This window comes from Ips typographus, linkage group LG4 (genome assembly GCF_016097725.1).
Source record: "Ips typographus isolate SLU linkage group LG4, UJ_Ityp_2.0, whole genome shotgun sequence".
Classification (NCBI taxonomy): domain Eukaryota; kingdom Metazoa; phylum Arthropoda; class Insecta; order Coleoptera; family Curculionidae; genus Ips; species Ips typographus.
This window is the reverse complement of record NC_138425.1, coordinates 6,818,783-6,833,239: the sequence shown is the minus strand read 5'-3', so window position 1 is coordinate 6,833,239 and position 14,457 is coordinate 6,818,783. Positions and strand designations below refer to the sequence as shown.

The following is a 14,457-nucleotide window of genomic DNA, read 5'->3' as shown; positions in this document are numbered from 1 at the left end:
CTATTAGAGTATTTGCACTTTATTGCATTTCAAGTTGTTTTACAAAACATTCAGTCATTGTGAGATAGGCCTAGCAGTAAACTTAAACATTTTGGCGTGTAACGAATGGCAAGAAACCACCAGTTTGGATCGATCTGCCAACAAATGGGTTATTGACAGTCTGAGAAGAGAATTCAGATTGTCTGTTGTTCAAATCCCGACGGTTCCATTGCTGGATTCCTGAAGAAACACGGAACCAACCGGTTTGTTGCTCATCTTGAACTTGTTGTTGGATATCTTGTTGCAATTGTTGTTGTTGTTGGACGAGGGCTTGTTGGAGCTGTTGGATTACCAATTGGCGGGCAAGAATTTCCACAGTTAATCGCTGGCCTTGTTGTTGGAGTTCCACTACTGCGTTTTGCAACTGGCTGGAGCTGATGGTTTGTTGAGACTGGATCTGTTGGATTTGTTCAGATACCAGTTGTTGTTGAGCTTGAAGTTGACTGATAATGGCTTGTTGGTTGAGAATCTCCCTATAAAATGTTATTGTGTTATAAACACTTAAATATAATTTTCGACAAAGTGTTAAACTTACACTTCAATTTCGTTAATGTTGCTGATGTCAATGAGTTGTTGCACTCTAGTTTGGAAAGCTTGCGTGTTCCTGGTTCTAGTTCCAACTTCGTTGTCAGAGGTCAGTTGAGCTCGGATAACGGTTTCAAGGGTTCGGGTTAATTCAGAGTTGACCAAAATTTGAGGGGCCACTAGTTGTTGAATTTGCAACCATTTTTGCAAGTTCCTAATGGCTTCAATGGTAGAAACCTGTTCGGTACTGCCAGTAACACCTTGTACGTCTAATTGGCGCTGCAGTTGTTGAATGCCTTGAATGGTTTGCCTTTGTCTAGCCAAAAGGGCTTGTTCAAGAACCTCTTGGGCGGTTTGCTCAGCTACAGCAGATTGGAGAGCATCTTGAGTGTAGATAGAGTTTACGTCTTGTTGTTGGGGGTTGACAATCTGGGCTCCTCGGGTTTGTTGTCTAAATTCCTGGATGGGGGATTGTTGACGGAACCTAGTTTGCCACAAGAAATTCCTGCCTTGTACCAGGTTACCAGTTTCTGTAACAAATAGGTTTCATAGTTAAAAAAAACTAAAATATAACTTAAACTTTACTCACCTGGACGGGTCCAACCGAATGGATTAGCACTAGCCAGAGCCACAAAGGCAGCCAATAAAACGAAGGATCTCATGGTGTGTCACAAGTGAAGATTCGCTCTCAAGTGTGATTCAAGCAATCCGTTGCAGACATTTTATACGAATTTTTTAGCAGGATCTGTAGTGCAGATTGCAAAGTGTGTTTTTTCTTGCATAAGAAAAATGAACCCTTATCTTCCAGGGGGTCTTTTGTTATCTTAAGTCACAGCGATTTAATTTGTTTGCGCGTTCAATTTTATATTGTTTTTCGGTGCTAATTAGATAAGGTGGATGAATTCCTTTTTAATAAAGTCTTTAAACTGATGATAAACTAATTATTTAAAGAAATATATTCTGTTTAATTAATTATTTTGTTTGCAAGATAGGGAATCGAAGTTTTTTTCTGATATTCTAAAATTTGTGTGTTAATTATTGCTATTGATATTGTATGTATTTTAAATTACAACAAATTAGTGAAAAACAGGTTGATTGTAGAAGCAACACGTGCAGTTTTTAGCACATTCTAAATGAAGTTACTCTTTTTTGCACATACAGAGTTAACCATCACTATACTATGAGCCATATTGGTTGATTTTTGACTATTAGAACCTCGGTTATGAAGGAACAGTAGTTGTATATTTTAAAAACTACAAGGAGTTAAAAATTAGGAAAACTAAGCTTTAAACTTATTAAGGAAGATTAAGACACTAGGCAAAGTTGCATTGTTTGTAGTTTTTACCTTTATGCGGACAGAGCAAAATTAAATTTTTTGAGAGATAAAATAATAATTAGGTATGTGTCCTTTTTAGGATTAGATCGTTGATTAGATTTGTCACAAAAAATACTTACTGTCAATGAGAATTTTAGAAAATTATACATTGTAGGCTTTTAATGCTATACTAGCTATACTATAGCTTTATGCCAATCTTTCTGTTTGGCATACCTATTCTATCTCCATGCAAGCTGTTACGAGAGGTTCTTGCAAGTGTAGTTCAAACAACGTTGTAAAGAGTGTAAAGAATAATAATTTGTCAAAACCAGTATGGTCTGTGTGTGCTTTTTCGACAGACTAAATACAGTGCTGTCCAAGTTAAGTCATTAAGGAGTTATTTAGATGTTTTTTCTACCTTTTCGGCGGTTTAAAACTTTTTTTCTGCAACAGTTGGATGTTGTTGGACAGTATAGAACCTAAAAAAAACTACAGAACATAACCGAAAGTTGAAAAGAATCTTGGTTAAAATCATTTTCTGAGTTTTCAAAAGAAAATGATGGTCAAGTTTTTTTATAAGACATGTTCCTTGTATGTACGTAAGCACAGTTTACCAATTTTTGCCAAAAAACACCTTAATACAATCTTGTAGATGATGAAATTTACTACAACTTTCATTATTTACAGTTCTTTGTAGCTCTACTCAAATAACGTCATGTTCTGCCTATTTAACTAATTTCGGTGCACATAAATACGAAAAGTGTTGCATAGGGTGGGCTAATAAGCCGTGCAAGCCGCTGTTCCTCAAAAACTATACATCATAGAGAACCAATCGAATAAAATCAAGGAGAAAATTATTTCTTGAAAAATTGCTGGAAATTATTTTTAGCTTTCTATATCTACCGCTAGTCCAAAGTTATTTACGCTCACATACATCCTAGACATCTCGAAAAAATCAAACGTAAAGGTATAGTTTTCTATAACCTATTCCTTAAAAATCTGGTTATCTACCGTAGTGTGCTAACTGGAGTAGTCTCTCTCTTCTGTAGCAAGAGTTATCAATAAAAAATTGCTAAAAAGACCTTTTTATAGTTGTAAACAATACTTTACTGACTAAGATTAATAGTCCTATTTCAACTAGAGTGGTTATAATGTACCAGGGTTTGTCTATTAGATGGTTTATGCAGGATTACGTTCATAGATCAAAAAACAAACAAAAAATGATTCGAAACCAGTCTATTTGAAACATAATAGTTCTCTTATTTAGTTAGTAGTTATGTTTACACCTGTAAAATGTCTGTGTTTTAACGATTAACCATGTTTCAAAGATATCTGATTTTACAGAAGAGATAGAGTACTGCAATTTTCACTCCACAACAGATAATCGAATTGAACACTAAATTGAACATTTGTTTTGAGACATTTAAAGAACAGAAAATGCTCCTTAAAATGCCGCAAAAACGAAATCCCTACGATCAGCCGTTATATTTCATTTATTTAAAAGCAAACTTTGAACCACATCTACTAATTTATTTAAAGAGATGGAGGAAAAAGTTAAAAACGAAAGTTAGTAGAGAATAGAAAAATTATGATTTTTTGCTATTTAAAATTTCAGGATTATTAATAATTGTTCATTTTAGAAAGTTACTGTAATTTTAATTGGAGCAAAACACCCTTTAGTTGCGGATTTAGAAAGCTGAAAATAATTTCCAGCAATTTCTCATGGCAACATTTACTTAAGAATTTTTTTCCCGAGGTTCTAAACCATGTATACTTTCTGTGAAACAGCCGCTTGCACCGGTTATTAGCCCATCCTGTACAATATGCTCATATGTTCTTAATTTTTGTCTGCTTACATTCCATATCCTACTAATCATAAAAGCAGGGGCACTCTGTATAAACGACAATTGTTATCTACGGTGCTTTTGATAAAGTCAACATTGAATTTTTGACAATATGCCATATTTCAATTGGACTGAGTTTAATCAAAGAGCGGTTATTTTAATTCAAATTTAAATATAGAGATATATGGCAAAAATCATAGAACATTGTTCTTGAGCTACCAATATTTGTGACATTCGCTAAAACTACTTTGACTGATTTATAAATTCCACATTTGATGTATTCTTATTAACTGTTTGCACAAGCTCTCTTGCAAACTTTCAGATGGTTTAATTATAAAACTTTTCGCTAATTAATATTTGCACTTTATTGCCTTCATAAAAAAACACAACAATTTAAACAACCTTTTTCATCAAGCGATTGATGTGTATCCAAAAGATCGACTAATCAATAGATTCGATGGCATCTCTTCTTGATGTTGACCAACGGAGCCCTTCTTGAGTTCTAGAGGGAACATTCCAGAAACCAGTTTGCGGACGCAATCTAGTCCAGACTAGGTCCTGAGCAACTAAAGAGATTCGTCCAACTTGTTGCTGTTGATCGACGAGAGCTTGTTGGAGCTGTTGAATAACCAGTTGGCGGACAAGAATTTCAACGGATAAGCGTCGTGCCTGCTCCTGGAGTTGGATCACGTCTTGCCATTGAGAGGAAACAGTGTTTTGTTGGGATTGAGTTCGTTGGATTTGTTCAGCGACCCATTGTTGTTGCTGTTGAAGTTCGCTGATGCGGGCTTGTTGGTTGAGGATCTCCCTAATGAATAATTATTACAATAAAAGAGGGGGACGCAAAAACATTTACTTACACTTCGACTTCTTTGTTGTTGCTAATGTCAATGAGTTGTTGCACTCTAGTTTGGAAAGCTCGAGAAGTCAAACCAGTATCAACTTCACTTTTAGAGGCTGATTCAGCTTGGATAAGGGATTGGAGAGTATGGGTGAGTTGGGAGTTGACTAAAATTTGAGGAGCCACCAACTGTTGGTATTGCAACCATTCTCGCAAGTTCCTAATTGCTTCATTGGTAGAAATTTGATCAATATCGTTAGTTACACCCTCGCCTTTTAATTGTTTTTGTAGCTCTGGAATGCTTTGTACCATTTGTCTTTGTCTGGCTTGTTCTAGAACTCGTTGAGCGATTTGTTGGGCATCTTGACCGTAGCTAGACGCCCGGTCTTGTTGAGCATTCACAAATTCAGATTTTTGGATATGTTGCCTGATTTCTTGGGCAGGCAATTGTTGTTGAACCCAACTTCTTTGCCACAGCAAACTCAACGGATTCCAGCCTTGAATTTCTGTATAAACCAAGCTTCTTATAAATAAAATAATAAAAAATTAAAGTTTACTCACCTTGTCGAGTCAAGACCAATGAGCTGGCATTAGCCAAAGCTAAGAAAGCAGCCAACAAAACGAAGGACCTCATGATGCTATGGTAATTCGTATGTGTGATTCAAAAGCATCCATCCACAGGGCTTTTATATGATTCTCTCTGGTAGGTTTTTGGTTGCATAAGAAAAATGTTGACCCTTACCAAGTGGGGGGTCTTTGATAACAAATGTCGCTAATTAAATCTGCTTTTCTTCGGTTAATTATAGGTTGTTTTTCGTAGATTAAGTGGCAGAGACTCCCCTTGATAATGTTTTTATTATGAACTTTGATAAAAAATTCATTATGGTACTGTTGCTGGATGTTTTATTATCCATAGAAACAATTTAGTAAATGCTGAATTTTTTTTTCAGACATGCCAAACACTGCCATGGATTTTGATTATAGTCTTGCAGAGGATTTTACTTTGGTTGTTGGCTTATTTGTGGGCAAGTACAAGTAAGTACATTAATATAGTTTATTGTTTACTTAAGTTAAACACTACGTATAATTTTACATTGATTGGTTACTGTATTTTATTTGCATATACAGGGTGTTATAAATTAAATGCATTAGCATTGCTATCTCAGAAACTATAGTTGATAGAGCTTTAGTTAAATGGAGGCAAAGTTGCGCATTTTATTGCTAAATAATCTGGTAAAAAAAAATTCAAACAATTTTCATTACCTCCAGAGAAATCTCACTAAAACCGAAAAAAAAAATTAAATTAAATTTTTTTATCACTTTATTGGTGATTATTTTGGAAAATCAATGGCACCTTCTGGAGGCACTTTTCTATGCTCTTCAAGAAAACAGCTTTAGTTTTAAGCTCCGACGTTTCGTTTCTTAGATACCATAATCAACTTTTTTATTTCGTTTTATAGTAGCTACAGACCTTCCGAAACCAATGATGTCACACTTGTCAAAAAAAAGATCTCTATAACTGGAACCTCCTGTATATTATTAAATATGAAAGCAGACCATTAAAATGACCTATCATGTTCATGGTGTTTTTTAATAAGTGTTTGATATTTTACAGGGTGATTTATCAGGTATTTTAAAAGTAAAAAGTCCATATAGGGGATGGGTCTGCAAAGCCTTACCTACTAACTACAGGGTGTTAAAAATGTATTTTAATTAGCGCCTTTTACATGTAAGAGCAAAACCAAGATCTAATTTAAGTTACAAAATCCCAAATTTCATTTCACTTCAAAAATTACTTAGAAAAAAACAAGAATTAGAATTAATTTTTAACACAATATGGAATTTTTACCTTTACCTGCAAATCGCCCTGTGAAATATTGGACACTTATTATAAAACATCCTGTATAGTTTTGACATCTGGATGGGTTCCTTTCTTACCGAAACAACGCTTACAAATAATCTATGACAGCAATAGTGAAATAAAAAACGACAATCCTTAAATCATTAGAACTTATATTTCATAAAGTCGGAGGAAAAAAAATAAGTTAAATTTTGAAAACTTATGTGTAATGATACACACTGTATATACAACGGTAAAATATACCTAAGAAAAAACTGTGAACGATCGTATAAAATAAAGTATAGATACAGTACATAAACAATAATAATAACGATACATTTTCTTGCATCTAGACATGACTATTTACCTATACTCTTATCACAATGTCCGTGGCGATTTGACCACTCCACACAAACAGCACAGTATAAATAAGTAACATGTATTTTTTTTTAATTGCGAGTTTTCATTAATATGGACATGTTTGGCTTTCGCTTTATGTATATTGCAGCAATTATTTTTTTTTGTTTCGTTTACATTACTTTTTGGTATTTACAAGAAACGCGAACGCAATGTTGCCAAGCCACAGACAGCTGACATCATCGCTCCCGATCAAAAACCCTCTTCGATCACCTCAACAATGTGTAATATACACTAAATATACATAATATAGGAGAAACAACCTGTTCGAGCAAAGGGTTTTTGAAACTGGGGCCTTAAGCAATGATATTTAGTTTTAAAAGATTATTTTTGTTTGCTGTTTTTTTGCAAGTTTTGGCATGCACGTTTAGTGGATCTTTATGAGAAACTTGCAAGAAAATACAAACCTACAACCTCGTTAATCTTTAAAACAGAGTTTGAAATTTAAGACAATCAGTATTCTAATCCTAGTCAGATATTATATGCAAAATAGAGAATTTATGTACAACGTTTTGATAAGCTTAGTGCCGAGGATCCGATTATTACTTTCTCTTGAAGAAAACCTAAACAAAAATAACCATTCAAATTGATATTAGCAGTTAAGCGGTTTCATAGTTTGATTCGTAAAATATCCATCAAGTGCTTATTCATAAACCTGACTGACTTAATTAAAAATTCAACTTTTTTTGTACTTACCAAAAAAATGTTTTAAAATTATGTTACAGGTTACTTTCGCCATTTATGTTGTAAATAATAAAAAAGAATCAGTTTGGTCATGGATCACTAGTCCATTAAATTATTCAGTATAACAAAAAAAAATTATCTTTTAGTAAGCGTACATGAAAGTCATATTCTAAAACAAACATGACAGTTCAAAAAAGTTTGCTGCGTTTAAAACAAAATTGCCAACAAGGATACAAAAAAAAAACTGTATCCAATTTCCAGTTAGTGCTGTATTTAGGGTGAAGGCCCCTTTACTTGAGCATACAAGCATTTTTATGCTCATTACAAAAGTATAATCAGAAATAACAAAAAATAAAAAGTACATTTTTTAGGCCTGGAGTCAAAAATACGGCACCATCTCGAACACTTATAAATGCTTAGTTGCAAAACTTCTCTTCTTGCATTCACTATGGCTGAGGGTACAGGTTCGAAATTAGGTAGAAATAAATTTTAAAATATAAAGCGAGAGTCACTTTACTAAATACTCTTGTAATTTTTCCTACGGTACAGCGTCATGTCTTACGTAAAAATGAAATAGACGTTTTACACTTTTAACGTTTATTAGTGCACCCCGCGATCCAGGTTTTCTTTATACTATTTATATCTCGAATGTTAAGGGGCTGGTGTGGATTTTTCTTTCTTAGGAACTGTTGTCTTGATAATTTACCGTCCTAACTTTGGGTTTGGAGGGGTTTACAAAAATACAGACGTTGAACAGATGTGTGTTGATTCTTATACAGTTCAAAAATAAGTTCGGACTATGTTACATTGATAGGAAAGTAGTTGTGGTAGAAAAGCGCACCGTAGTTTTAGTAGTAACATAGGGGCGTGTTTACTTTTTTTCTACTGTTAAAGGGAATTATTAACTCAAGTCTCAGGTATCTGCGAGATTGGATATCTTCGACGTGTCTTTAGTGAAATGTAAACAGCAAGTAACAGAAGCTTTTGCGCAGAAGTTTTCGGAAAGTATTAAAACTTTTTACGTTTTCAAATAACTTGTTGAAATTTTCAAGTGAATCAGGAGTTTAATGATTTAAAAAGTTTGATGTGCGTGTTATTCGGGAAATATGAAGAAGTTGACTATAACAGGCTGACAAATTCAGTTTGAAGTCAATTGATGTGCAAAAAAATATCCAGCAGTTGCTGCTTGCAAATAACAGCTGTTTGCACATAGAAATATTATCGAAATATTTCGGGAGTTGTAATAGGCTTGTATACCTCAAAAAATGCTTCTTAGAACCCTTCAAACTGTTTTTCTTAGTTTAATTCCTAGCATTACTTCCCAAAATGTTGGTGTTATTTTCGGACATCCCGTATAGAAGCTTGTAACGCTCATATAAGCTAGATGAGTGTCTCAACATTTACCAAAAAGGAATGATGGGAAAGCAAAACTTCATACTCAGTGTGAAGACTTGTTTTCCCATGTGAATCTTTTAGCTAAAAGATGAGACAACTTGAACCAAAGTTGTTGTTAGGCAGCTCGAATATAGTGCATAAAGTCGTCGCCTAATATGCTGCCTATATTCATATATTTCAAGATAATACTTACAACAAAGGTAGTTAAATTACTATTATAAGATGTTTTAACATTTTGTTCTTCGGTTCTGGTAAAGATGAAGCTTTCCTAATCCTTCTGGCATTAACTTTAGAGACTTACAAGCTCTATACTGCTTTACATAGGAATAACAGTTATTTAATGAATAGTATTATCCTGTTGTTACATCAGGATTGCAGGCCCTCCGTCGTATGTTTAAATCACATGGATTGAACCAAAACACAAGAAATTTAAAACAAAAATTAAAATTTTGCTTACATAATAAATACAAATTATATGTATTAATTTGAAATTGACCATAGTTCACGATTCAAACTGCGCATGGTATTTTAAATTAAGTATAGTCAATTTGGCTAACTTGAAACTGACACAAAATGTGGATACTTAGCAGGTAAAGCAAACTTAACTGTTTCCAAGTGTCATAGTTGTCTAACTTTTTGCTAACAACCAATATTATAGTAAAATCTCCCTACAAGAAAGTTACTAATATATTTGGTTGTTGACGCTTTCCAGGATTATCTAAAAATAAAATAGCAAGTTTTCACGTGGAAGTCCTCAAAGTACAAATGAAACTTACGTAATACAAACTGTACCAAAATCAACCTACTTCTGTCAATCTCTGTATCTTTGATCCAAACTTCTAGTCTCTTTTTGAGTCCAAGGTTACATACGCCATATACATTGCTTTTCTACGTGACTCGCCTAAGGGTAATCCACCTAAACTCCATCTTACTTTTAAAAATTTAATGACTAGCTAGGAATTGAGTAACAAATGAGAGAATTCCTAGGAACTCCTTAAGAGCTAAAGAAATCAAAGTGGGAGCTCGGTCGCCTTATTCAAATCACCCTTTTCGTTCATCTAACAAATAATTTATATTTAATCATCATGCAAGAAATTGTAGTAAAGAAAAATGCACCTCCAGCCGAAAACAGCCCGTAGGATCGCGAAGTAAGCGTTTCAAGCAACAGTAAATGGAAATTTTCGGCCCGTTAACAGCCGTCCTGTTTTTATCCCGCAACTGGGTTCTTCTCACTAAAACAACTTTCAACAATAACATTTCGGGGGCCGTCCAACCGACACGAACACGTTGTCCTTAGTACGTGTGATTACCCGTGCAACAACCGACTGACGACGTATTTGTCACTCGTTACTTCGTAGTCTACGAACGTTCGCGAGTTTTCTTCCCTTGTATAACTTTAACACAGCACTGCACTAAGACGAGGAGGAAGCGTTCATGGCGCCGAAAATGCCCGTCGAGAAAGAACTGGCCTGTTGTTGCTGCTGCTGTTGTTGTTGTTGCTGCTGTTGCGCCTGTTGATTGGAAGTGAGTCTAGAATGTTTAGGCATTGGCGGCTGCAAATATTCGTGTTTAGCTAACGACAGAACATCGATGCGATCTTCTTTACGGTAGGCCAGACAACTTCGAATAAAGCTCTGAAAAATTCATTAAATAATGTTTTGCAATGTATTAGAAGTACAAGCTTACAAATAGTTTTTTTTTATATTATTTTCCGTTCAAGAGTTGCGAAGAGTATTTGACATTTCAGAATCACAATTAAATTTGAACCGATAAAACTACACAAATCAAACATATTTAATTTATTTATGTATTATGTGTTGTCAAATCATATTATTGGAGTGAGGAGTATTCATTTAGAATGCTGAAGTTTGCCAAAAATTTGGCTCCTTTAAGCCAATTTTTGCTAAAAGATACAATGCAAACTAATCAATTTTTCTAATCAGCAACATAATACACACTAATTTTGATGTGTATTCCGTTTAGAAAATGCACAAAAATTAAAAATAATTTTTTAAGGACTGTTCCAGAGACTGTTGCAGAAAAATTCTGCAGTTATTTTTCAACTAAACATTACTTAATTTGACAAAACACGTTCATTAAGAATAAAATGGTTACTGATATGATATTATTAAGGTATCAATATTATAAGGGCTCTGGCACTTGAAATTCTTGGAAATTTTATGAACGGAAGATTATTGAAAAGTTTAAAACACTTGTAGAACCCTCTGGCACTTTAAAGAAAGTTTTCAGTAACATTTAGAGACCTTTAGCAATTTAAAACATTTATGGGAAGGTTTAAGACATTTGTAGATGGCCATGGTACTTCTTAGGTAGTCTCTCACACATTCAAAATGATACTAGAGGCCTCTGGCAATTTAGAACAATTATAGCAAGGTTTAAAACACTTGTAGAATTCTTTGGCTTTTTTAAGAAGGTTCTCAGGAGTATTTGGAGGTCTCTGGGACTTTCAAAATGGCTCTAGAGGGTTCTGGAAATTTGGATCAAGCAAGTTTTTCAAGTCAGTTTTTGTTTTTGGAAATAGTCTATGAAGTTTTGATATAAAGATTGATAAAAACTGAAGATTAATAAACTGATAAAAACGTTAAAATAACCTGACATTTATTGAACCATCAAACTGACAATAACTGGTACTATTATGTTATAAAACACATTCTTATTCGATCTTTGTCTAATGAAATGGATGTGACGCAACAGTTGAAAGTTAGTTTAGATAGAGAGAGAAGTTTAGATAAAATTGTCAACATTCAATAACAGACTGTTAACCTATAGCAGTTAGTTTTATTGAAATAATTTTTTCATAAAACTCAAAAGTTGTGTTCAAAACTATCACTAAAACTTAACTTGTAACTGAACTGCATTATGTACTTTTTTGTGTCCAAATATTAGTGTCATTTCTGCATCACTATTTATATGAATGCAGTTTTTTTTTTGGTTCTTTGCTGTATATTCCAAGGATATACTCTGCCTCAGTATATAAGGTCCTTTAATTTAAACCACAAAAGTGTTCAAAAGGTTTACAATTGCCCCTGTTTTACAGGACCGGTCCTTGACGATTTCAGGTAGTATTTATCAACAACATTTGATATTAAGTACAACATCATGAGTATCAATCATTCTTGACATTCAATTAGTATTCAATAGAGATGTACTCTCAGACAAATTTCATGTATTACATTTTTTCGAGTACATTCAAATTTGTTTAAAGTAATGTTTTTCTCATGATGATGAATTGAGCACATTGCAATTCAAGTTAACAACGGCAACACATCGAAAAGGTTTCCGGTAATGTCAATGTTTTTGTGTCACTTGATAGTTTATGGTGGAAATAATCGAGGGACATTATATCTTGAGACTATGAGTACAATTTTTAATATGCAAGTTTGAACGATTACTCCCAAATCTAGACAAAAACTTACCTTAGCTTCATTCGTGACGGCTGGTTTGTTGGCAAACTGAACTTCAGTCGCTTTCAGGATCGTATTCTCTTCGAGGATAGTAGCCTGAGACTGATTATGGCCGAAGGGTTTTTTACCGTACAAACATTGGTAAAATATCACCCCGACGCTCCACACGTCCACTTTTGACGAGATCTTTGGCGGATTCTTGCCCACCACGAAACATTCGGGAGGCAAATACCAATAGGTGCCGGCTCCCTGGGACGTGAGATCCATTCCGTGATCGGGATTGTAGTTCTCCTCGTCCATCACTTTGCTGAGACCGAAGTCGGTGATTTTGATTTCGCCGCAGACGTTTCCTTCCGTCAGCAGTATATTGCCCGGCTTCAGGTCGTAATGGATCACTGGTGGCTTAATTTCATTCAGGTACTTGAGCGCCGACACCACTTGCATTATTATGGATCGCGCCTCCCGTTCCGGTATTGTCTTGTGCTGTAAAACAAATATTAGTTTTCCATTGCAATAATTTTCATCTACTAGAAACTCACCTGCTTTAAATAAAAGTCTAAGTCATGACCATCACAGTACTCTAGAACTGTACAAAACGAATTTGCATCTATTTCGAACACATCATACAACTTAACTACTCGGGGATGATCCAACGCTTTGTGGATATTGTACTCCCTTAAAGCGTGCCTGAAATTAAACAAATTGCTTTAGAAACTAACTAAATATTATAGTAAAAGGAAAAAGAGTTAGTTAGAAAAATCAGTCCCGTCTTGAAACATTTTGACCGTCACAGTCAGTTCCGGATCAGGTTTTATCATCATTAAAACTATTTATATTAAAATAAAAGGTAGATTTTTACCACTAATCACTCACTTGATATAGTTTGCCTTCTTATCTTCTTTCCAGTCTTTATTCAGCTGATGCACCTTACAAGCCACGTACCGCTGCTCTTTGAGGTCGAACGCTTTGTGTACCTCGCTGAAACCGCCCTTCCCGAGCAGCATCAGCAGCAGGTATCGTTCGTTGAGCACCGGGTGGTTATTGAACCGCGATTGGTCCTCGTTGTGGATACGTTTCAGTTCTCTAATATGCAGATTCCTCTCCCGCTCCAACTTCTCCATTTCGAGCTGCAGATCGGCGTCCTCTTTTTTGAGAGCGTTCTGCCGCAGCTTGAGAATCTCATCCGCCTCGTAATACTCTTGCAACGTAAGAGAGCCGGGCACGGCGTCCGGTTTCAGGAAACCGCTGTCCGTCGTCGTGCCGTTGTGTAGCGCGTTTGAGTTGTTCCGTTTCCGACCACCTCCTTCGCTATTCGACGGCCTCTTCTTCAGCAAAAGTTTCTTCTGACGATCTATTTCCTCACGTTCCGATGTGATTTCTTCTTGCCGCCTATCAATAAAATTCTATTATTTATAAAGCTAACACAGTTTGTGAAAATCATATTTATTCCATTTAAATACCTCCGCTTTATTTAGCACCTTATTTGGCTTATTTGCTTCAGAAAATTAACACTAAGTTGAATATTGCAATGAATTAAAATGTTAACATCACAGATTTACACGTCAATAAAAAAACAAAGTTCCGAAACTAATCCCTACTGAATATAACCATACCAAATTCTGTTTACAAAAAAATATCTACGGAATTATAATTAGATATTTCTTTTATTTCTTGGGTAATAGTTATGCAAACTGAGTATGTTAAAAATGTATTTTACCTGGCCAGTTCTTGGAACGCATGCCCATCAGTCCAGTTTTCTTGAAACGTCGCCCCAACTCTCTGCGTTACAAACTGTCCTAGCCTTAACCTATTCTGCATGCACTTTTGTCGAGCCTCCTTCTTTTCTATTGAGCTTTTCTCTTTTAGTAACTTTTTTACAACCTAAAAAAAGGGCACAATTTTAATTGGGTTTTCGACCAGTTGAACGAGTTTTAACGGCCGTTCCACGTACCTCGATGCATTTATTGACTTGCTGCTTATGCTGGTCTATAGATTTTTGTTGCGTCGAAATCTGCAGCCTCAGCTCTTCATTCGTCCGCGTCAGTTCTTCGATTTTGTTATTCCGCACCTCCAAGTCGGAGGACGCTTGCGTCTCGAATTCCGTGATTCGATGACACGTTAAGTCAGTCTGA

At 35.0% G+C, this 14,457-nt stretch overlaps 3 protein-coding genes and 1 long non-coding RNA gene across 23 annotated transcripts in view; 1 reads left to right on the top strand and 3 right to left on the bottom strand.

Annotated features, from left to right (window-relative positions):
• Window positions 1-14,457, top strand: part of LOC145728091 (uncharacterized) — a 47,016-nt gene that overhangs the window by 14,069 nt on the left and 18,490 nt on the right. For 5 of the 6 annotated variants that reach the window (XR_014177995.1, XR_014177993.1, XR_014177992.1 and 2 more), the window contains exon 2: window positions 5,515-5,599. This is a non-coding gene — a long non-coding RNA (uncharacterized LOC145728091). Of the gene's footprint in view, window positions 1-5,514; window positions 5,600-6,024; window positions 6,485-14,457 lie in introns of those variants that run through there. The other variant, XR_014177991.1, reaches the window with a different exon arrangement.
• LOC145728085 (uncharacterized) lies at window positions 2-1,310 on the bottom strand. Its single transcript, XM_081978076.1, has 3 exons — window positions 1,154-1,310; window positions 575-1,094; window positions 2-512 (listed from the first exon to the last, which is right to left on the bottom strand). The coding sequence occupies exons 1-3, from the start codon at window positions 1,224-1,226 to the stop codon at window positions 83-85; spliced, it is 1,023 nt and encodes a 340-aa protein (XP_081834202.1). The 5' UTR covers window positions 1,227-1,310; the 3' UTR covers window positions 2-82.
• On the bottom strand, window positions 4,064-5,285 carry LOC145728086 (uncharacterized). Its single transcript, XM_081978077.1, has 3 exons — window positions 5,126-5,285; window positions 4,584-5,070; window positions 4,064-4,531 (listed from the first exon to the last, which is right to left on the bottom strand). Exons 1-3 carry the CDS (start codon window positions 5,196-5,198, stop codon window positions 4,165-4,167), a joined length of 927 nt encoding a protein of 308 aa, XP_081834203.1. The 5' UTR covers window positions 5,199-5,285; the 3' UTR covers window positions 4,064-4,164.
• Tlk (Tousled-like kinase) overlaps window positions 6,560-14,457 on the bottom strand; it is a 52,318-nt gene continuing 44,420 nt past the window's right edge. For 14 of the 15 annotated variants that reach the window (XM_081978054.1, XM_081978050.1, XM_081978053.1 and 11 more), the window contains 6 exons: window positions 14,277-14,453; window positions 14,043-14,206; window positions 13,199-13,714; window positions 12,865-13,012; window positions 12,338-12,808; window positions 6,560-10,534 (listed from right to left, as the gene is read on the bottom strand). In XM_081978054.1, coding sequence (XP_081834180.1) covers window positions 10,313-10,534; window positions 12,338-12,808; window positions 12,865-13,012; window positions 13,199-13,714; window positions 14,043-14,206; window positions 14,277-14,453 — 1,698 coding nt within the window. In that variant the 3' untranslated portion in view covers window positions 6,560-10,312. The remainder of the gene's footprint in view (window positions 10,535-12,337; window positions 12,809-12,864; window positions 13,013-13,198; window positions 13,715-14,042; window positions 14,207-14,276; window positions 14,454-14,457) is intronic. The other variant, XR_014177990.1, reaches the window with a different exon arrangement.

Coding starts and splice junctions, on each gene's coding strand:
- LOC145728085 (XM_081978076.1), bottom strand. CDS start 1,226: ATGAGATCCTTCGTTTTATTGGCTGCCTTTGTGGCTCTGGCTAGTGCT. Junction 1,095..1,153: donor ATTCGGTTGGACCCGTCCAG/GTGAGTAAAGTT, acceptor TATTTGTTACAG/AAACTGGTAACCTGGTACAA. Junction 513..574: donor AACATTAACGAAATTGAAGT/GTAAGTTTAACA, acceptor AACATTTTATAG/GGAGATTCTCAACCAACAAG.
- LOC145728086 (XM_081978077.1), bottom strand. CDS start 5,198: ATGAGGTCCTTCGTTTTGTTGGCTGCTTTCTTAGCTTTGGCTAATGCC. Junction 5,071..5,125: donor ATTGGTCTTGACTCGACAAG/GTGAGTAAACTT, acceptor TGGTTTATACAG/AAATTCAAGGCTGGAATCCG. Junction 4,532..4,583: donor AACAACAAAGAAGTCGAAGT/GTAAGTAAATGT, acceptor ATTATTCATTAG/GGAGATCCTCAACCAACAAG.